This window comes from Cupressus sempervirens, chromosome 3 (genome assembly GCF_028749045.1).
Source record: "Cupressus sempervirens isolate cs-2001-9-10 chromosome 3, ASM2874904v1, whole genome shotgun sequence".
Classification (NCBI taxonomy): Eukaryota; Viridiplantae; Streptophyta; class Pinopsida; order Cupressales; family Cupressaceae; genus Cupressus; species Cupressus sempervirens.
In genome coordinates, this window is record NC_143120.1 from 402,498,151 (window position 1) to 402,521,426 (window position 23,276).

The following is a 23,276-nucleotide window of genomic DNA, read 5'->3' on the forward strand; positions in this document are numbered from 1 at the left end:
ACAACATCATTAGTCTTCCTACAAGGAATAAAATGTGTCATCTTCGAGAAACTATCCACCACCACAAAAGTGAAATCATGTCCATTAAACTCTTCTTTGCTAAGTTCAGACCATTGTTCTTTAATATTTCAGCAACTATGCCAAATCTAGCATGCCAAAAATTAATAAGTTGAATAATAAAGTTTGTGTTGCCTCATTCAATATATATTTCCTCCATCTCTGTACAATTTTAAAAGGCTTCCTGGCTTATGATTTGCATCGGAGGATAGGAAAACAAAGTTGTCCACCAAGCATCCTCCCTATTTTGAAAGTATATTTTCCTCCTCTTTTCATATGCTCATCTTTCCAAACTTGCTATTTTTTTTTTTTTTTTTGTAAGTGATATTTTACCTAATGAAGTGCAATTGTTATGCATGTTTTCAATCCCCTTAATTTACTCTCAGTAATGATTTTTCCCCCTTCACGCGCATGTTGTCTTTCCATCAAAGTTCCTACACTGTCTAGAACTCGCCTAGACTTGGTGATTTCCAAGCCGAGAGAACCTAGGCAAGTCTCATGGGCCTTGACTCGAACTCAACTGAATCTGAGGTAAAACTCGTCCTGACTTGCCAACTTGCATATGACCTGGCGAACCATGATGATAGGACTCGGCCAATTATACAAGTGTCATTTGCAAAAACAAAAAAATCATAGAGTTTTAGTTCCTGTTTTTTTTCTTTGCAATCCCAAATGGGATTTTGTTTCATTCTATCAGCAAGAAACGAGAAAATTCAGTTGACAAGAAAAACAAGTGTCCATAGAAGTACAACCAGCAAGGAAGAAGAGCTAAAAATCTTCAACAAATCACAATGGGACAGAGTACTTGCGCTCGGTGCATCAAAGAATCCATACAATGATTGCAAAGAGCTCTCATCTCATTTCAAGTTCATTTTAAGAGGTAAGAGTGAAATTTTATGGATTATTTTGCTTTTTCTTTGTATTTTCTAAACAGCAATCTTCATTTTTTCAAAACTATTTAATTCTTGAGTCTTTTCCTAACAAATTCAAACTTCAAAGTTGGAAAGAACAATCAACATACCCTACATTATTTTAAGAAAACAAATGTAAATATGTATTTATAATTTTTTCCTTAAAAAATGTAGGGTTTTTTGTTTGTCCTTTTTTTCACCTTTGAAGTTTGAGTTTAAAAGAAAAGAATCAAGATTCAAAAGTTGAAAAATATTTAAAACCCTACAATTTTTTTGGGACAAACCCCCTTTTTTTGTATCTGTTTATAAAACACAATGCACAAATGTTATTTTTCAGTAATATGGTCTTCTTGCAGCAGCCTTGAGGTTTTGACAACCATATTTTTTTCCCCAATGTCTACTCTTGTTCCACCTAAACCTAAGGCTAAGAAACTAGGTCAAAAGCAAAAGGATGAGGCTTGGATGTATACCAAAGATTTTCTTGGTGGAATAAAAGGGTAAGTTAAATGTAAATATTGTTAAAAAAAACCTGGTGCCATTGAATAGATTTAAATACCATATTGTTGGAGTATGGGGCCATGATATTGGGTCATGTTTTTTGGTACCTCCTAAGGTTGTTCTAGCATGCTATATGTCACTAGAAACGTTTGGACAATTAAAGGAAAGAAAGAACGTGCAAAGGGACGGGTAGGCGAGTATTGGTTCCCGTTCAGCCGCATTCATAGGTTGTGTGGGAGAGGGTTCTTCTATACCTTCACTTCATCCTAGTGCTAGTGCTTCTACTTTTGCTCCTAGTGGCACTGTTAGCCTTGCTTATTGAGTTCAAAAATCTATGTTGGATTCATATTTTGTGAAATGCATTACTCCTAGCTTACAGCCCTCACTTGAAAGCTTGTCTTGGAACAAGGAGGTTCATGATGTTACAATAAATAAGCATTTTGCGAGCTTTGGTACTTTTGCAACATTCCATTTGTTGTAAGTAATTCTTTTTCATTTGATCATTTTAAATTTTAAATTTATAGTTTTCTTTTTCTAATGAATTTTTATTACATTATTATCTTATATAATCTATTTGCAACAGGTCTACTTACTGGCACGACATGATAGATGTCGTAACCATTTGTGGGGTAGGGTTCAAAGCCCGTAAATAATGAGTTAAGTGGCCCACATTTGTTAGAAATGGTTAAAAATATAAAAGTTGAATTAGAGAACCATTGAATGTTTTGGAGCAAAAAGTGTTGCACCATCATGACAGATGGTTGGAGCAATAAGAGGAATAGGACAATCCTAGATTTTCTTATTTCTAGCAAAGGTGATTGATCATTCTACTTCCCTAAATGCATTGAATAATTTGAATTTAATGTATCGATTTATATTTGAATTTTATAATTTATGGACTGATTGATCATTGATTTTGCTTTCTCTTCAGGATCCACCATGTTCCTTAAGTCCATTGATACATCCTCGCATGCCAACAAGGCCACATACTTATGTAAGGCTACTAAGGAATTGATGGGTGAGGTGGGGGAAGAAAATGTAATTCAAGTGGTGATGGCAAATGCAGCAAGTTATATTTCTGCAGGTAAAGTTTTGATGGAGATGCCTAAGCATTTTTTGGTCACCAAGTGCAGCCCATTGCATAAACCTATTGGACGATATTGGCAAGCTCGAATGCACCAAGACGTGTTGATAAAGCCAAAAACAAATGCAAGTTTATCTGCAATCATCATTTATCCTTAGCATAATAAGGCAATATATGGGGCAAAAGGAGTTGGCTCGTCTTGGAATTTCAAGATTCGCCTCAATTTTATCACATTAAAATCCTTGATGCAGTCAAAAGCAACTTTGAGGTGCATGTTTGTTGATGAGGAGCGGACATCCTCAACCTATGCTACAACTATTGCACAAATTGATGTGGGAGATTGCATTTTTGAGCAATGGGGTTTTTGGACCCTTTGCACAGAGATTATTTAGGTAAAAAAAATTATAAATTCTGCATTATGTTTGAGTATTTAATTCTAATTTATATTAATATTTTTCTTTTTTTTCCAATTTTGCTTAATTTCATTCACATTAAATGTTATTGTTTCACAATATTTGCAAGTCACAAAGCCCCTAGTAGTTCTCCTACATGTTGATGGGAGAAGTCCGCGATGGGTACGTATATGAGGGAAGGATAGGGCCAAGTAGGTCATTAGATCTACATATGGAGGAGATGAGAATAAATATACATATGGAGGAGATGAGAATAAATATCATCCCATTAGGACAATAATTAATAAGAGATGGCACCTCCAACTTCACAAGCTCGTCCTCCAGCCACTTATTACCTCATTTTGGCATACCATTTCTGTCTAAATTCCAAGGTGGATGAGGACGCTATTACTAGGCTCTATTGAATGCAGATGTCTACTAGTGAAATTGATATCAAAACTACACTATACAAGATATTGACATCCGATAATGCACAAGGAGAGTTGTTCAGAAATCAAATGTGCAAAGTTGGTTGCACAAAATTGCAGCAAGGTAATAATATGTGTTAAGTGCATAATTTTATTTTATAATTTTGTCTTAAAGTTGGAAATGACGATAATTTATTTTCTTTTTTATCTCGGATAGATGGTGACAAATGTTTGGTGCTAATACACCAACCCTTAAGAGAATAGACTACTAGATACTGAGTTAGCCATGCAGCACTTTGGATTGTAAGTGCAACTGGAGCATGGTTGAGCACAATCCCTCACAAAGGTACAATAGACTATCCATGGGAGGTTATACGATAGAGTATTTGTTCATTACAACCTCTGTCTTACAATGAGATAGATTTTTGATAGTGACTCCAATCGAATCACACTAGAGGAGGTCGATTTTGAATCTGAGTGGAACATTGAGTCTATGATCCTATCTTTACTAACAAGGACCTTGAGTGGATTTACTAGGCCCTATAAAGAGGATGAGGTTGTGACTATGGCAGAGGAGGATAGAGAATGATCAGACACAATTGATGTTGGTCAGAGTGGCATCTTACAGGCATAGACTATGGATGTTCATCCATCCAAGAATTACCTTAGATGTCATTGTAGGAGAGACCCAAGTTGCGCTAAGGCTGAAGTTGAGGCATAAACTTGTTTTTATTTTGCTATGTGTTTGGAAAATTTAATGTCAAATATTTCACATTCCAAGAGTTTGATATACATTTGATAATATTTATAATTTTATATATCTAAGTTTTTTATTTCCTTCATCTATAATTTGTGCTCATACTAATGTAACCAATGTATACTTGTGGATGTGATCAAATTAGCTTCTACTTTATGATGTTATTGTGTCTTTATGATTTATCCAATTCAAGATGCATGAAATGAGTTTTGAATCCTCAAAGAACTCTAAATTTATTGGGTTTTCGCACTTTGTTTAATCCTGAGTCAGTTTAGCCTTGTCGAATATACGCCTAGTCTAAGTCTAGGAACTTTGCTTTCCCTTATTCTCATGCACTTTTAAACTTTCCATGCACATTGTTTAAATAACCTTTTTCAAGTCTTTGACTTTCCACAAATTAAAACTCTTCCCCTCCACAATTACAAAGAAATATTTATTTATTTATTTTTAGATTCACATGGTTCTTTTTCTCCTGAAATATTACTTAGCTTTTATTTTTCCTTGAAAACTATCATGTTTACTTTTACTTTAAAAAGTGTATTATTTTTACATTTTGTTTTCTTATTTAAGATACCCTCTTATCTTATGGAATGGGATAGTTAAATAATTTATAATGCTTTATATTTCATCTATTTGTCGAGTTTAACTTAAACTTTTCTATTCCCTAACTTTTGAACAAATGCTTTATATATTTGTTTTATATTGCAAGTCATTAATTTATTTATATATGTATAATTTATAAATTGAAAAAAATATTTGTATTATCTTATTAATGGTAATATTTAAATATATGTTTCATATAAATGTACATTGGTTAGTTATATAAGTTTTATTATATTATATTAATTATAAAGATTTAAATATATATGCTTTATACATAAAAGTACATATAAAGATATTTTATGTTATTATTAAAAATTAAAATTTATTAAATGAAATAAAAAAATTAAAGATATCAAGGGTTGTTGTATCTCCCAAGAGTGGTGTCTCTTCCACTAGGTGCCTCATAACTAATCTTAATTATTGTTTTTTATTTCTAAATTCCTCTCTAATTCTTGACAAATTATTCCATAGTTTGTTCTCTAATTTTCCTTCCTTAATATGTATGTTCCCCTCTTTCTTCTTTCATTTCCCCCCTTTCAAATGTACTTTCCTCCCTTTTATATCTTATGTTTTTCATTAGAGTAAAAGCAGGTTTTAAAGGGGCCCTGAAACTCTATACAATCAGATTTTGAAGGGGATCTAGAACCCCACCTGTAATGCCCCTTAATTGCCCAATCCAAAGAAATTATGACAATTACCAATTTCTTATTTCTTATTTCAATTAAACCCCATCAATAGATTATATGAAGATGCCAATTGTTGTTTCTTAAATATGTGTATAGATTTTGATACAAAAGGTGGCAATATCTGATGTTTAATGATTATAGGTGCTATAGCATGATTTAATATAGTAATTAGACTGTGATGTCTGAAAACGAAGAATATGTATATAATATTTAACAAAGATGGCCAAGCTTGTCTTTCTACGATATATGATATATTTGGTTTGTAAATTTCTTCTTATTAAATGTCACAACTTTGGACGGAGGCAATTTACATCAAGAGACAATGCTATATAAATCCAGATCTGTTATCTTATTTAAATATCAAGATTCCAATCCTCTTGCCATGTTTGCTATGTTAATCCAATCTTTGCTCCTATCTGATGGCCCTTATTTCATATTTCTTCTATTTCTTTTCTTGTCCTTCTGATGTATACGGATATGACTGCTTGCCACCCGTTACAGCCAACTAGACACTTCTCTATGGAGCAGATCTCCAAGGTGGATAGATGTGTGATAAGATTTCCTATTCCTTCTTGATATCTCTTCTCTGCCCTCCCTTTTACATTCTCTTCATCTTTTTATTTTTATGTCTTTTATTCTAAGAATCGTGCCTCCTGAGATAAAGAGGCATGTCTTGTCCTTTTATTATGATTTTATTTAATCACTTATTTAATAAATACTTTTTTAACTTAAGTCTTTGATTGTATAAACATAAATTTATGTCCTGATGGTCTTTATTTCATGTTCAATGGTGCTGATGACTTGGCAAACTTGATGTGGTTATGCAGGCAGACCATTTCTAAGGCACCCGATAGTACTTTACTGTAAAACTTCAATGGATTCAGCAATGATCTATAATCCCTGTCTGTACTTCTCCGGCAGTCTGAAATCATTGCTTGATTGATATTATATAGTCATTTTATTATGGTATCTCCAAGTACGCTGCTGCTTAAAATTGCTCATTGTATTTTGTCTGCGATACATATCTGGTCTGCGATACAAATCATTTTAAAATCTGAATCTTGACTCACATCGTTGCTAGCTGACTCCATCTCCCACAATCCTTAGGGGCTCATCTGAATATCTAGCACGCCTCTTACCCTTCCATCTCATCACTGCATATGGCATTCAAACATCCAATCAGTCAAACATATCAATTTCATCGTGGCACTTTCATTGTGTAATGTCCCGTCCTATCAAAGTCCTCTGTATCATGACATGATATTGGCAGATATCACTACAACTATATGAATATGAAATTATCTTTTTAATTGATCTGATTTCATTTTTATATTCTGATTTAATATTACATTATAATAAAATTATATTCATATTATAATCAAATAATTGATATGTAATATTACATCAATAATTAATTAAATATTATTATTATTTTAATTATTATATATATTATTTTATTATTTTATTTAATTTATTTACTATTTATTTATTGTATTTTATTCCTTATCATTAGATTTTAATTTACAAGGTGGGGATATCACAGTCCATCCCACCCAGAATTGCTTGTCCTCAAGCAATCCAAATTCTCAATGTATTCAATCCCATGATCCTGAAACAAAAATTTCCATCTTGAAGTTAGAACAACAATATAAATTGAAAAATTATAATATTTCATTGAAAATATCAAGAATAAAGAAACAACTTATCTTAGCATTCCCACTCTTCTTGTTATGTGTTTCCTTGTATCATTCCTCTTTTAGTGTGCATTTCTTTCTTTCTTTTTCCCTTGAGGAAGACTTTATCTTTCCTTTAGGCCTCAATGAGTATCCCTTTAGGATTACCCCCCTTTATAATACTTAGGTGAGATTTTATCTCATCCCACGATCTCTATAATAATTTCTCTGTAGTGGGGTGCCTTAGCAATTCTCCCATAACCATAGTGTAGAAGGGTGCCCTGCTAGCAATTCTCCCTTTACAATCACTATGATAGGGTGCCCTCAGCGGTTCTTCCTCAACTAATTCTTGCAATAGGGTGCTCTGGCAGTTCTCCCTTAATTATAGAGCAATAGGGTGTCTTGACCACGGTTCTCCCTACATACCGCTACAATAGGGTGCCCTAGCTATTCTCCCTTAATTAATTCTGCAATAGGGTGCTCTAGCGGTTCTCCCTTAATTACAGAGCAATAGGGTGTCCTTACTGAAGTTCTCTATACATACTGCTGCAATAGGGTGCCCTAGCTATTCTCCCTTAATTGCCCTCTTAGGAAGGTGCTAACAATAGGGTGTCATGAGCAATTCTCCCTTAATTGCCACTATTTCCTTTTATTTAAATTAAATATTAAAGTTCTATTAATAATCATAAAAATATGTACATATATGTATTGTTTGATATTTACATTTCCTAAGTCGAACTTCTTCAAAGCTTCAATGATTCTCTATTCCCATACCCTCTCTTGATCATCGTTCGCACTTTTGTTTTAAGTCTCCATTAATTATTTCATGAATAGCTGCAGATAAAAATAACGTTACAAAATAGCAGCCTAGACCTAGCAAACAGACAACATCATTACAGCATAGATCATACAAGGTACAAGCTGTCTAAAAGGACTCAATATGAGGCTAGCACCTTACATCGAATAACCAATCTCCCAATCAAGAAGAACCTTGGGATTGTGAACGACACCGCAAACCATAATTACAAACAGCCTCAAAAGATTGATCATCGAAAACCCAGTTGATGCTACAGGGTTTTGAAAGGCTCTCCCAAGTTCCCAGCTACAACCACAAAAGCTTCCCAAATAAGGAACACCAAAGGATTTTGAGAGGCTCCTCGAACCTGAACAACAAGTTTTGACATGGCTCCCAAAACCATAATAATAAACCACCTTTAAAGATTGATCATCTACAAACCACTGGAAACTATGGGGTTTTGCCAGGCTCCCCTAACCAACACAAGCTACCACAAGAGACAAAGCAAAGGAGAAGCAACAGAAAAAAGGACAGCCTCCCAAACCACAAGGGGTAGGGCGAGGAAGGGAAAAAACAGGGCTCCCCAAACCTAAAACAAGGCTCGAAGGAAGAGCCCGAAACCAACCAAATGTCACAAGTAGAGAACTCCCAACCACACAACAACACCTCTCCCACATTACTCCTTTCCACCTCCAAAGGAAAGGATCCCACCTCAATAGGATTAGAAGAGACGGAGTCACAACTCTTCATTGCATATCTCTTGACCTTTCATTAATCTTAATCAGCTTGTAATTATATTATAGTATATTTATTATTATTTATTTCTATATTGAAATTTTATTATTAAATCTTATTTTAGAATGGGGACATTACATATTCCCTCAAGAAAGACCCACATGTAACTTCTAAATTAGATTATGTCACCTAGGTGTTCACTTGAGTCACAAATTTTGAAATATTAAGCACTCAAGTTTCATATTGACTTTTTAAAACAGATGAGTAAGAAATATAAAGTACAATTTTCCATCACCTTAGAGAATTTCACCACAACATTGAAAGAGAACATTTCACATTGAAGTGGAATCAGAACGAAAAAAGGTAAGTGCCCAAACAAGCACTTACTAAAAATGGCATATATTAACAATATAATTGTTGTTGAAACACACACAAACTAAAAACTCAAATCTTGACACTCCCAATAACGCTCAGTCTCCTAACGAACTCCTAATAACACATGGGAGCCCAGGAATAGGCTAACGGGAAGAAAAGCTGCCTAGTTGTGATAAGATTGCATCACACTACACAAAATTTCAAGAGAAGACATCCGCATTATATAATAACAAATAATTGTCCTTAAGTAGTAAAAACAAGGAAAAATTATAACCCTGTTTCTATGGCCTTTGAAAAACCTCTTTGAGGGCATAGTTCAATTAAGAATAAGTAAAATTGATAAGAAATAGAATAATTTTCAGAACTTTGGATCTACACCAAATGAGAGCCTTTTAATATGTGTCCCTTCAGTACAAGAAATAGATTATGCTTCCATTTTCTTATTTAGATCTTCAAGAACATAAATACACCATTCGAGTGTTGCTAATATTGACAAAAGCTCCTCACTAATTCAAAGTTTCAAAATATTCCATGATAATTGTAAAGGACATTGGAAATGCACAGCAAAATAGAGCAAGCGGTATAACTTTAAGCTAGCAAAGGAATGTCAATCAAGAACCAGAAACAATTTGAAATGCTAGGAATAATAAGATAAACAATTAAAGCAAGAACAAAGCATCTTCTGCAAGGAAAGTACTTCAACACCAAACATACAAAGGCAGTCTTTGAACACTTTTTCTACTATAGCTACATGAAACAGAGAAATTCCTCCTGAGGAAATTGGCATTAAATTATCCAAAAAAGTGGAGGATGGATACAATTACCGGAATCTGAATTCAAATAATAGTTCAAATGAGATGCAGTTCACAAGACATGAAGGATTATGATGTAGTTTTAATTAAACATTAACCCCTTACTAACATGCATTGAAGACAGAAAACAATCCACAAGAAAGATGAAGAAATCTCAATGACAAAAGAAAAACCCATAACGAGCTAGTATATGAGAAACAAAGGAAAAATAACAAATAGAACACGCAAAGAACCTTTATACACATACTTTAGTTTCTAAAAGAAGGGAGAATAGTTTTTAAAATGCATAGGATCAGCTATTATGAATACAACTTCTGGATTCTATAATATTTATTAAGAACATAAAGTTTCAACAGTTCATGAATTTCTAATGGATGCTTTTGGAAATAACTGCATATAGATTTTATATCAATTCTTTAATATTTACCACATTTAGATGTGAGATTTTTGATCTTATTAAAAGAAGTTCCTAGTCTCTGATTCATGCTGTCAATGATTTCGATTTGAAACTAACTACCAGTTTGCAGTTCCAAGAAATGACAAAAAGGAAAATTATATGCACCTTTGCAAGCAAGCGATTTGCTGCTACTCCTGCACTGCAAGTCAGACCAGTTTGAGCATGAACAGCACTTCTTATCTCTTCTGCAACCTCCATTACCAGAAACAACTTTGCATAAGAGACAAACAAAATGTGCTACGGCTATCTCTAATCAAAAAATCTTACAATATGAAATCTCGATCAAAAAAAAAAGCTACAGGTAGCTCAGATGAAAAAATACATGCAATCTAAAATTCTTTTGCAACCTTCATTTTATGAAAACATAATGGTAACATGGATATTAGAAAAGTAAAGGTGCTACTGAAACTGTTTACAAAAGACAACTAAAAGTGAAAAATGATAAATATGCGAAAAGCAGGTAGTGTACACCACAAAAGCTTACTTTTTCTCCATTCATGCATCGCTCCTTACAAACATCGGTAACATCAAGATATGCTTCATCAAGGCTCCTTGCAATAAATCGAGGATCATATTCACGAAATACTGAAGAAACACAATGGAGAGCAATTAAGCAGTGACAAGCCTAACAGAGCAGGGAGATTTCATTTTTTAGACAATTAAAACATATTTGCATGCTAGTAATACATAAGCAGTCGAAGTAAATAAAACCTTTTCTTGTTAGCTCACTGTAATATGAATACTTCTGGAAATTTGTTGGCACAAAAACTAAATCAGGGCACAGCTTTCGTGCAATGAACCCAGGCATTGCAGCACGCACACCAAATTTTCGAGCCTGAGGCAAACACATTTATAGATATTTAGATATATCCCAAACAAATAAGTCAAGTTCCTTAAACTCTTTGAAGTCACTGAAATAAGTTCTTACAATGTGAACTTTAGATTCTTATAAAACTGATGCATTTTTGTTTAAAATGATCTTATACTTGGATGACCAAAAGCATAAGAATCAGGAAACAATACTCAATCATCGTCTGCATTTGATTTATCCCTATTATGCCAATCAAACCAACCTTTGATGAATTTGAGATTCGGAATTTGAAAGCAGAGGAAAAACACACACTCAGCAACAACTGAGAGAAATGAAGAATACATTTTTCACCTCGTAATTAGCTGTGCAAATCATAGACATGTTTCCGACAGCCATGGGTTTGCCTACCAATGAAGGATTTTCTAGTGTCTCAACAGCTGCATAAAAAGCATCCATATCAACATGTATCCAGGTTCTTGATAAATCTCTGCCACCTTCAAGCTCCAAAACTCTTCTATCTGCAACCTATAAGTTTTCATATTTTCCAAATCAATACATTTAAACAAGACAGGACAATTATATAACCAGACCAGAATTAGCTATGTAGGAAGGCAAAAGCCACATGTACTAACTATAATCCATTAACAAAGTGTTTTCCTGGTGCATCCTAAGTGAAATAAGCTACAAAAAGTTACTATTTGAGAGCGTGACATTAAATCAAACCCATTGACATCAAACAACCTTTGACTTCAAGTTGTGATTAGAAAGAAACAATCTAAGAATGGCTTGTGTCATACCTTCTCAAAATTGGCAATATCAGAAGAAAGATGAGCCACCTGACAACGTAGGTTATCTATCCTTTGCTGAATATATGCTTCCCTTCGCTTTTCATTTTCAAAATATTTGGATCCTTTACTCATCTCATAAACTACCTTTTGAACCTTCTCCTTGTCCACCCCATCCATACCTAAAACAAGAAAACATTGGAAAATTTTGAAAAAGAAAAAGAGAACAGTTTAACCTTTCCCAGACCTGAACATCTTATTCTTTACTTCAACTTAAGTTAAATTTGCAAATTGAAATGGGCAGCTTACTCCAACAGACGATGTATGAAACGCAACATTATCAAATATCAGACAAATAATAGACATTGGACTTCAAATATGGTATCTATAGATGCTCACAGATGAAATGAAAACAGAGTTAGATTTTGAGCCCAGAAAAATAAAGATAAACGGCAACACAGAAGAGCAAAATAGATGCAAGAAACATTCAAAATTATCCTGGGAAATTTGTATTCCACCTCAACAAAGAGAAGTATGGATTCATTACTAAGCTTAATATGGTTGTTCTTGATGAGTTTAATCACAAAATCGGTGTTCAAGCACCTTTAACTTAAGTTAAATTTGCAAATTGAAATGGGCAGCTTACTCCAACAGACGATGTATGAAACGCAACATTATCAAATATCAGACAAATAATAGACATTGGACTTCAAATATGGTATCTATAGATGCTCACAGATGAAATGAAAACAGAGTTAGATTTTGAGCCCAGAAAAATAAAGATAAACGGCAACACAGAAGAGCAAAATAGATGCAAGAAACATTCAAAATTATCCTGGGAAATTTGTATTCCACCTCAACAAAGAGAAGTATGGATTCATTACTAAGCTTAATATGGTTGTTCTTGATGAGTTTAATCACAAAATCGGTGTTCAAGCACCCTTTAACCTAGTAGAAAAAAAGGGATGGCACATGTATTCACCTCTTCACCAGTATAAACAACCTCAAATTGCCTACTACCTTCTTAGTCCAAAACAAGTGTCAACTGTGACTTTTATTGGGGCATTTGATTGTGTTTTTGATAATGAAGGCAGGGAGAGGACCCTAAACCCAGAGAACCATTACAAAAAGTTAGCACTGCCCTGGGCCATTACAGCCAAGCAGCAGGCTAAAGCATCAGAAACCAACCAAGCAACCTAAACCTACAACAAAATTTATCAAAAACCATAACCAACTGCACTAACCAAACAACATTACGATTATGTTACTTGTGTTGAATATTGTTTCATTGATGTCAAAGCTAGTCAGATTGGCATGTCAAAAATCTATGGCCATTCTAATTAGGGGCAGCCTCTATTGTACTGAATTAATCTTTTTTTTGGGTGCAGGTGCAGGTGCTCTGACAGCGTCAAAATTCTTCTGTTGATTGTGAGCGAGGCGGGGCGGCATATTTATGAAAATAGCAATGTGTAACACTTTTCAGCATCTAAGAACCTTTTTTCAATTCTAGAGGAATATATAGATAGTTCGGCTGATATTTCTTAAGATATGTGTGATGGAGATGAGTATGTAGGCTATGCGTTGGGCTTATCAAAAAAGAAAATCTAGTATTATTTGTTATCTTCAGTTTGCTACAAGATACATTTTGATCATCTTTTTCAATGTGCTAGTTCCAAGTGGTCAATAACTGTTTCAGGTTTCAGTTTAACTTGAGTTTGTGTGAAAACTAAAGTTAATACTTCAGCTGAACAAAGTTGGTGCCTTCGAGGAGGATTGGTGCTCTCTCCGAGTTGGTGCTCAGTTATGTAATTTGGGTTGATGCCTATTTGTTTAATGAAAGTTGTGATTTGATGTGGACTTTTTTATCTGAAAGGGTTTTCCAAGTGAATTTAGTGTTCGCCTTGTGTTGATGTTGGCTTTCTCTGTTTTATCTCTCTTCTATGTGGTTTCGTGTATTTAAAAGTTTTAAAATACTAATTCAACCCCTACCCCCCCCCCAACCCTTCAATATTTTCTATGTACTCTTCAAGTGGTGTTAGGAATAGGACTGAGTTCCTTTGAAAAAAGAGCTTAAACGCTAGGAGATTAATCCTGATTGCACAAACGGGCTCTCATGAAGGTCTTGCTACGAATAGAGCAACCTTATTTGATGGCTCCAAGTATGCATTTTGGAGTATACAAATGCAATCTTATGTGGTTTATCAGACACGGGGTTTGTAAAATTTCTGCACATAATACAACTCATGAGATTTGGGAGAAACTTCAAAAAAGTTGAAAAACATATGAAGGAGATGACAAGGTTAAGATGGCAAAGCTTCAGACTCATAGAAAACATTTTGAAAGTCTCGAGATGCAGGAACAGGAAAATGTTGCTACTTATTTTCTGCGAGTGGATGAAGTTGTTAACACTACTAAGAGTTTAGGAGAAAAGGTTAAAGAGCCCACTGCAATCCACAAAAAATTAAGGTCTCTTTCCTTTGCGATTTAATGCAAAGGATTCAGCGATTGAAGATATGAAGGAACTTGAAAAGTTGATAGTTGATGAGCTTCATGGTATTATAACAGCCTATGAGATGAGGAAAATTTCTGATTCTTCATCCAAAAAGGAGGCAGCCTTCAAAGTTTTGAAGAAAGGAAAACACAAGGAGTGTGTATCTAGCCAAAGTTCTAGTGAAGAGTTTGATACTGAAAAGCCACATTTCTTGAGGAAGTTGAAGAAATATTCAAGTAAATATAAAGGGAGTTTATCTTTCAAGTGCTTTGACTGTGGTAAGGTAGGATATTTCACAGCTCAATGTCCATATGCAAAAGTAAGGACAGCACCTATAAAAAGAATCCTAAGTCTAACAAGAAGTCTGAGGAAAAAGGTAAGTTTCAGAAATCCAAAAGGAAGTCTCTATTGAAAGGAAGAAAGTAGTTCATCCAATGTTAGTGATGAAGAGTCTTTAAGTGAAGAAATATTGTTCATGGCCAAAGAAGTACATGCTGAAAATCAAGAACATGAAGGTAATATTGATGAAGAAGAAGAAGATTTTGAAGAGGAGCTTAGAAGTGCTCTCAATGAAATCAAGAGACTTAGAAAGAAAAATAAGAACTTGAAGTTGCTGCTACAAGAAGGGAGTGAGACGAATACTAAGATATCTCAAGCTCTTGGCGAAGTAGAAAAACTGATAGTTGATTTGAAGGTTCAGGTTGAAGAAAAAAAATGAAAGAATAAATTAAAAAATCAGCTCAAGCTCAAGGAAGATGTGATAGACTTAAAGCTAAAATTGTTTCCCGTAGAAAGATAAATCTTTGCCACATCTGAATCGTGAAAAGATAAATCAGAAAAATTTCATGTCCTTCGACAAGGCCATTGCCTCACAAAGATTGTCTACTAATAAAGGCAGAGTTGGTCTTCAATCAGGTCAAAGCTCTAAGTCTACAAAAGAATAGCATAAAACCAACATTGATAGCACAAAAGATTCACTAACAAAGATCAGAAATGCTTTCAAAAGGCCTCCTATCTCAAGACAGGAACTTATGACCAAGTTTAACAAATGATTTCAGACTTATGAGTAGGAACTCGTTTGCTCTTTTGAGGAACAACAATTTATATGTTATAAATGTAATAACCTTGGTCACACTGCAGGAGTTTGTCGAACTGGTATGGTAGATTCCTCTAAGCAAAGCATGAAGGTTGAGAAAGAGGACAGCACAAAAGAGGTTGCTATGGTCTGGAGGAAGAAATGGTATCCTTGATTATGCAAACAGCCCTTCATACACAAAATGAAAAAGACAAATGGTATATTGACAATGGATGTTCTAGGCATATGACTGGAGACAAGGGCAAGTTTCTCACTCTGTAAAGGACTAAGGGAGGTACAGTAAGAGTTGGTAACAATGCATCTGCAAAAGTCAAAGGTTTCTCACTCTGTAAAGGACTAAGGGAGGTATGGTAAGAGTCGGTAACAATGCATCTGCAAAAGTCAAAGGTAAAGGTACACTTATTTTGTAAAAATGGAGACACCAAAGTTGAGAATGTTTTATATCTAGAAGGTTTGAAACATAATCCATGAAGCAAAAGCCAAACGTACGATCAAGGACACAATTTAGTTTTCAATTCAGATTGTTGTGAAAACAATAAAGATGGAAAACACAAAGCTGATGCCAGTGCAGCTGCCAACAATCTATACATTCTTGATGATATCAAAAGTGAAAAAGTGTTGTTAGAGTTGGGTAGATGAAGGTTGGCTGTGACACATGCAGTTGGGAGTGATTTCACTTCATCCTTGAATTGTTGTTCTGACTCGGGAGTTTTCATTCTCACATTCTATCAGGCCCATTTCATTTATGCGGGTTGGTATCAGTAATTGATGTCAAAGGGGGAGTAGTGAGTTGAGGAGCAGGATTATTTCAGAGCGATTTTGGTTTCAGTTTGGTTTTAGATGGAGTTGCCATAAATGTCAAAGGGGGAGATTGTTGAATATTTTGTCATTAATGTCAAAGCTAGTCAGATTGCCATGTCAAAAGTCCGTGGTCATATTAGTGACAGTCTGTATTGTAATGAATTAATCTTTATTTTGATGCAATGATTTTTAGTGTATGGTGGCTGCATCTGTTCTAGTAGCATCAAAATTTGTTGTCATGACTATTTTTTGTTGGGAACAATGTCCTCCCGACATCGCAATCAATGCTGATCTATAAACTAAGTCACAAGATTCAAATTTGAGTTCGAGTTCGGCAACTATGAAATTTGGATGAAGTTCGACAAGGATAAAAAAATTCAATATGAAATTCACCTTATATTCAAAAAATAATATATGTATATTAAGAAGATGTAAATATGTATAATAGTATATCCAATAATTTATTTTTTATTTTCTTCTTTTGACTCCTAAAAAATTAAAATAATACAAATTTTTATTTTATAAAACATTAAACTTTACAAACAAAATAAAATTCCTAATTATACTAATCAAAACATAAAATAGAAATACATTAGTTTTTTATTTTAACTTTAGAAAACAAAATGAAAAATAATATATACCAAATATTAATATTGTACTAAATTAATAAAGATGAATTTTATAATAATAAATAAACTTATATCTTTTTATAATTAGTAACTAAATAAAAATGACATAAATCTAAATGTATCTCAAACGTCTAAAAATATAACAAAAACCTTAAAAACAAAATAATATATTAAATTGAAATCTATGGACCCTATCATAGTTTGTTCGTTGCAGGGCCATAGAAAAGCTTTCGGGAGACAAGGAATGCCTTTCGGCGGATCATTGTGTGCAACTTTGGTTGTAGTAAAGCCACTGTGTTTGCAGGGCTAGAGGAAAAGCCCATAGAAGTTGAGAAAATATTGCACAGAACAAGCTCACAACAAATGTGTTTCACTGCGGACTTAGTTTGCCCTAACCATCTTTTGAAACACTCTTCAAACAGCTAATGTTGTTCCACTGAACCAAGGCCATGATTTAAGAGAAACCAAAAAAAAAGTGTTGTACAAATTTAACTCAAACATATACGATTGTTTTTAGGTTCACCAAATTTTGAACCTAAAGCCAAAAATTCGACAAACCTTGTGAAACAATCTATAACTATGAAGATCAATATCATTGTCAAAGGAACTAAAATGACCCCTGTCGCCAATGCCATCACCCTTTCAAGGAAATTTCAGAGCTCACAAGAATACATTTTCCTAGAGTTTGTAAAAAACACCCCCCTATACAACATAGATGTTATATTAATGAATCAGACCAAAACATTGCATCCACCAAACGGAAGCTTCATCCTAAAGATGAACTTATCAAATGCATAAATGATCACCCCTTTGGCTCCTTTTAGTGGCAACTACTTCCAAGGTGTCACAAGGACTACCACTAATGTTAATAGTAGATCTCACTTTTCCATGGTCATCCAAGTAGGATATCCATGGGAACCATTTAGCTCCTAAGGTGAGAACTTGCCTCACACCTACCCCACTTCCTAAACTTGCATTCAATCATCATTAATTGATCAAAAACCCTCATTTAATTACCTTGGCCTATTTAATTAAATCCTCTTGGCTAAAAATAAAAACAAATTAATAAAAGCTCCTAAACTACAACTCATCACAAAGTGACAATTCAATTGTTAATGGCCCAATGGGAGTTGACACACATGGATCACTTAAAGGTAAATCCTAGCCACTCCTTAAGAATCAATCTACAACACTCGTTTCATCTCATTTTCTATAAAAGGAATCAATTTTGAGCTCATTTGATCCACATTTCTACATTCATATCCATATGTTCTCAAAATATCCCACTCACTTGCATCTTAAGTACATGTTGTAGAATTTCATACTCATATAGCTTAATCGTGCACTTTGCATTTAGATAACTTCAATTTCATAACGGAATCAACTCATTTCGTCTTAATCTGCTAATCTTAGATGCATTGTTGTTTCATTGTTTCATGTTTGAATCTCTCATTCTAGAATGCATTGTCATTGATCATGGATCTACAATGTCTGAGAGCACCTCAAGATCCATTTCATACTTGTTCTAGATAGAGAGCAATAGGACACTCTTGTTTGTCTCTTTGCTTGTAATTTGCTCTATATACTCATTATGGACTAATAATCTAATGTTCTATTGAAGTGTGGTGTTGTTTGTGCAAGTATACTATTTCTCATACAGTTATAATCTGCTTTCATTTCAACATAGGTATTCTTCGTAAGTGTCTAGACAACTTCGTAAAAATCAAAATGCAACTAGTGCAGATTTGACTAATTCAACTAAGGGAAAAAGGACAAGAAGAAAACCCACTAGGTTGAGAAGGATAAGGGGGATAAGCTAGAACACAAGTTGTAAAATATTTACAACTAGACCTATGTGTAAGGTGATGCTATGAGGAGTTCATAGCTTTGAGACCTTGTCTAGCTTAACAAACCAGAGATTTTTGTTTGTTAGTACTTTCAATTTGCATACACTACCTACTTGCAAGTTCAACATTTTGTAAAATATCTTGCAAGATCATAGCAATTATTTTCAAAAGAACAAAAAGAAGTAGGAAAAGAGAATGACGAGATAAGCATGCTCTTACTTCTCTTCCTCCTTCAAGTTTACCATCTTTTATGAAGTGTCTAGCTATTGAGATGTTACGCTCTTTGTTTATGTACCTGCTGAGCATTGCAGTATTAATGCTAAGACCCACTCAAGTCATGTTATGGACCCAAATATACATACTAATGGAACAACATTGCTTCAACCTCGACAACCCATTATGGGAACATATCCCAAGATTCTTATTAATTTCTAACAAAAAATAGCAGCATATGCATCACTCCAACATTATTACAAAGTTAGGAATTTGCAATCCCTGTATGTCAGAATCACCCAATGATATCTATTGTATTTGAGTATACCTTAAAGAGATCTCACCAATGTAACACCGGCATTGGAGTACATCGGCATAGCAGGACAAGTTTCTAGGGTCGGAGGACAAAGGGCCTCAAATTTGGGGACGGTAGGGGATTTTGTATACTATACATATAGAATTTGAAATGATAACATACCAAATTGAAATACTTGAACATACTAAAATTGCAACACAAACTAGAACCATTCAACATTCAACATAGTAGCATAGTACATACCAATAATAACATTCAAAAATCAAAATTCAAGTAAAAATTCATGTACCTGTCCTAGCAGCGGCGTGGTTGTGGAGTAACTGAAGTGGGGGTACTCGGGTACTCCAAGTACCTATTAGAGTAGGGTTGTCGTTGCACCAAAAGACCGATCTTTCAATGCCCGATACAATCACTCAACTTAGTACACAGGAAGCGGTTAATCCCTTGTCACGAATCTTGAGGGGAGCATTGAACAAATTTCTCACAATCTCCCCCTCAATGTTACTCAAGGGTCTGAGGATTCGAACTTGTGACCAAGCTCTAATACCACTTGTTAGAGTGGGGTTGTCGTTGCACCAAAAGACCGATCTTTCAATGCCTGATACAACCACTCAACTTATAGTACACAAGAGGCAGTTAATCCCTTGTTACGAATCCTGAGGGGAGTGTTTAACAAATTTCTAACACTACCTGGTGTGGAAACATCCCGGGGACATCCCCATTGAGGTTTTGAGGGGGGTGCAAGTCCCGAAGTTTCAACAGATTTCACTCTTAACAAACTTGGTATTTCCAAGAAACATGCCAATGACACCCCTGAAGTTATCCACACCTCTCAAGTTTCCCAAAAGGCTCACTTCTTAGTATATCTTCTTCAAGTTTGGAAGATTACAAGATCCTTACTTGGCAAGCTAGTTTTCTCATTTGCATTAAAGGCACAAATAAACTCGTACCAAATTAAGCACTGCATTGCCATTGTGAACTTGTGAGCAGTCTTGAGCACGATGCCCTTACAAGTGTTTGGAAAACCAAGTCATAACATATGTTGGATTTATAAGAAAGTTGTATGGGCAATCAGTTGTGTCAGTCAATATCAAATTTGGGCCAAAAATTGTTCAGGAAATAACCTGTGCTGTCAACCTGTATGAGAGCCAGATTCTTACCACTTCCAAATAGTGTGATTCATGGATGAACAGAAAATTTGCATGATTCTAGTAGATATGGATCCTTGGGCTTGATCAAAATCTAACTCTAAAGATAAGAATACTACTCTCATTCTTGTCAACTCTGCCAAACAGCCCAAGAAAATTCCATTGAGCTCTGTGTGAACGATCTTGAATTCACACATGGTAATTACAAGAAGGAATTTTTGCTCCCCCTGCATCTTTTGTCATTCCACTGGGCACTAAAAATGTAATATCATTCCTTGGTGAAAATGTAACATCTTTCCTTGGTGAAATATTGCCCAGTTCTCTTGCTTGTTGCCATTAGAGATCACATGAAGAATTTTTTACAAGATTCTTTTGCATTCTAAATTAAAGACAATATAGTTGTTACAAACCTTAAGGAGGCAGGGAATGCTAGATGGTTTGTTGAAGAGGTCTAGAGCAGTTCATCTAGCATTATTCTGAATGTATGAAGGCAACATGAGTTCGGCTATGTGTAGGAGTCGAATAACGTTTGAATCTTTCATCAACTGTTATTTTCCCCAACACAAGTAGTTTGGAGGCTAGGAAAACTGTTTCGAAGGCCAAGGGTATTCTGCTAACTAGAGTAGCCAAAATCTCAATCTGTACAGGAAAATTGAAATACTGAGTAGCAGAAAACAGAGAAAAATACTTTCATTAATTTTTAATGCAGCTATGAAACAATAGCGCTTGACATGGACATTCTTCGATATCTAAAAGTTCAGACACATATCAGACAAGTGACTAATGGTTCTAGCCATTCAATAAGATCACAACAATTGGATCAATTCACACTTGCTTACTTTTGTTCTCTGATGCTGAATGTCCGAGTCAACTCTCTCACGTTTCTACCATGTTCAATTGAAAATATGCACATTCACGTTTCAAAACTCAGTCTTCCAATTGCTATTATAATAGACCATTGCACACTACAAGTTAGTTTGAGGTGTCCATGAGACACTAAGCTAGCCATCTCACATTGTCATCCATCGCCACAATACAAGTTTCTCCCAAGTTAAAAAAGCTTAAGCCCTTGCAATATTCATATCTTATCCCTGCTTACTATATTGCGATGTCTTTCTTCCAATCTTCTATTCATCCATTCTTCTCAACTATGTCCTACCAAGCAATACCATAAAGCTTGCAAATCTGTGGTTGCTAAACTTATTTGTGTGGATTGTTGCAAACACCTCCAACTGTTGCAGAATGTATTTGCATGCATCTTTGTTGCAATTGTGCTTATCATCAATTCAAAAAGAATTGTAATTAGACAAAAACAATAAATTATAGCAAATCTGTTCGTATTGTTTGGGAGCAGACAACAAAATACTGCTTCGCTATTCATAGTATCTATATCTAGTATAGCTTTTAGAGTTCGCCTTTAGAACTTTTATACCGGGGTTGATTTACACATCGTCAGAGAGGGTTAGCATGGCACAAAGGTTAGCATCTTAACAACCATGAGTCTGTGTCAAATAAGTGAAGATGATTTAATTGACGTAAATCCTTCTTGTATGTGCAAACTTCGATGCTAATCCTCTCTGACGATGCGTAAATCAAAATCGATAGAAAAGTTCGGAAGGCCAACTCTAAAAAGTACGAGAAGTTTTACAAGGGAAAATAATGTAAATTTGCCGTCTGGTTATTTTCGTTCCCTTTTTCCACCCAGGAGAAGGCGACTAATAATTTTCGGGGTGAACCGACAAAATAAAAGAACCCACGAGTTTCTGGTGTAACGGTAATTGAGCGCACCCATGTGAACATCATCATGGTTCAAGTTTTCCCTACACTGCATTCAAACCAACCAAATAAAGTCACCGTACACGATGTTCAAATCGGAATTAATTTCAAGAAATTCTCTATTGCGATTGAACTTTGACGAAACACAGATTTCTCCGATCTATTATGCATTCAACTATTGAAGGCCAAGTAAGTAATAACTATATAGCCAAAATTGACTCTCGCGTCCACTATACAGATGTAGAATTACCAGCTTTGGCGTTCGTGTAGACGGTGTGAAAAGACTGCCAAGGTTGAACATTGGGTTTTTCTTCCTCCTCTGCCATGTGATCCATCTATTGAAGGGAGTAAACCCTTGAAACTTCTTTTCGTCGGGAAGGAAATTATCTCCAGGATATCCTGCAGAGTTGCTCAAGGTTTTGAATTTTGGCGGTTATAGCTAAGTTAAGCCTCCCACATTTCCTGTAAGGATGTCATGGAGTTGCACAATGCTTTATGTTTTCCTCAATGAACTATTTTGAAGGACCAAAGGACCCTAGTACTTTATGGCAACGCCTACCCAGCCAGTTATTTCGACTGGCTGGGTATGACGCCGTTTATCCCTCCGTCTCCGTTTCCTTCCTTCCGCGTCTTCCCATGACGGACCCCGCGGCACCTTTTTCCGTACCGGCATGTAAGGATGGAACTAATAAGATTGTAAGGGTTTCCTTTAACTAATATTTCAAATCATGAATAGAATTATTATACTTACCAGGATAAGATAAATTTAAAAAGATAATAAAATTGAAATGTTAAAATTATAATATTAACTATATCTATAATCTATTAATAAAGTCATAGAATTACAGAAGATAATAGAATTTGAATCAAAAGTTGATGATGCAAGAGTGAAATGTGCATGTGTAAGTTTAATTTTGAGATTTTTGGATTTAATGGTAATTTTTTAATCCAATAATATTGGGATTTTGGAGATTTAAGAGTGAAATGGATAATGAGTATTTTTTTAATAAAAAATACTGTAATCATAAGTTTTTGTCAATTATGTATCCGTGGCTTTATTTAGATATGGTTTTTTAAATATGTTAAAAGGAGAATGATT

General features: G+C 34.7%; 1 protein-coding gene across 14 annotated transcripts in view; it reads right to left on the reverse strand.

The window, feature by feature from the left end:
- Nucleotides 1-22,825, reverse strand: part of LOC149566708 (DNA/RNA polymerases superfamily protein) — a 136,676-nt gene extending 113,851 nt beyond the window's left edge. For 3 of the 14 annotated variants that reach the window (XM_089820026.1, XM_089820024.1, XM_089820022.1), the window contains exons 1-6: nt 22,428-22,746; nt 11,873-12,042; nt 11,427-11,600; nt 10,976-11,099; nt 10,749-10,849; nt 10,370-10,456 (exon numbers count right to left, since the gene is read on the reverse strand). In XM_089820026.1, coding sequence (XP_089676152.1) covers nt 10,370-10,456; nt 10,749-10,849; nt 10,976-11,099; nt 11,427-11,600; nt 11,873-12,042; nt 22,428-22,512 — 741 coding nt within the window. In that variant the 5' untranslated portion in view covers nt 22,513-22,746. Of the gene's footprint in view, nt 1-10,369; nt 10,457-10,748; nt 10,850-10,975; nt 11,100-11,426; nt 11,601-11,872; nt 12,043-22,427 lie in introns of all 14 variants that reach the window. The other 11 variants (XM_089820036.1, XM_089820035.1, XM_089820033.1 and 8 more) reach the window with 6 other exon arrangements.
- Between the last annotated feature and the right edge of the window lie 451 nt (nt 22,826-23,276).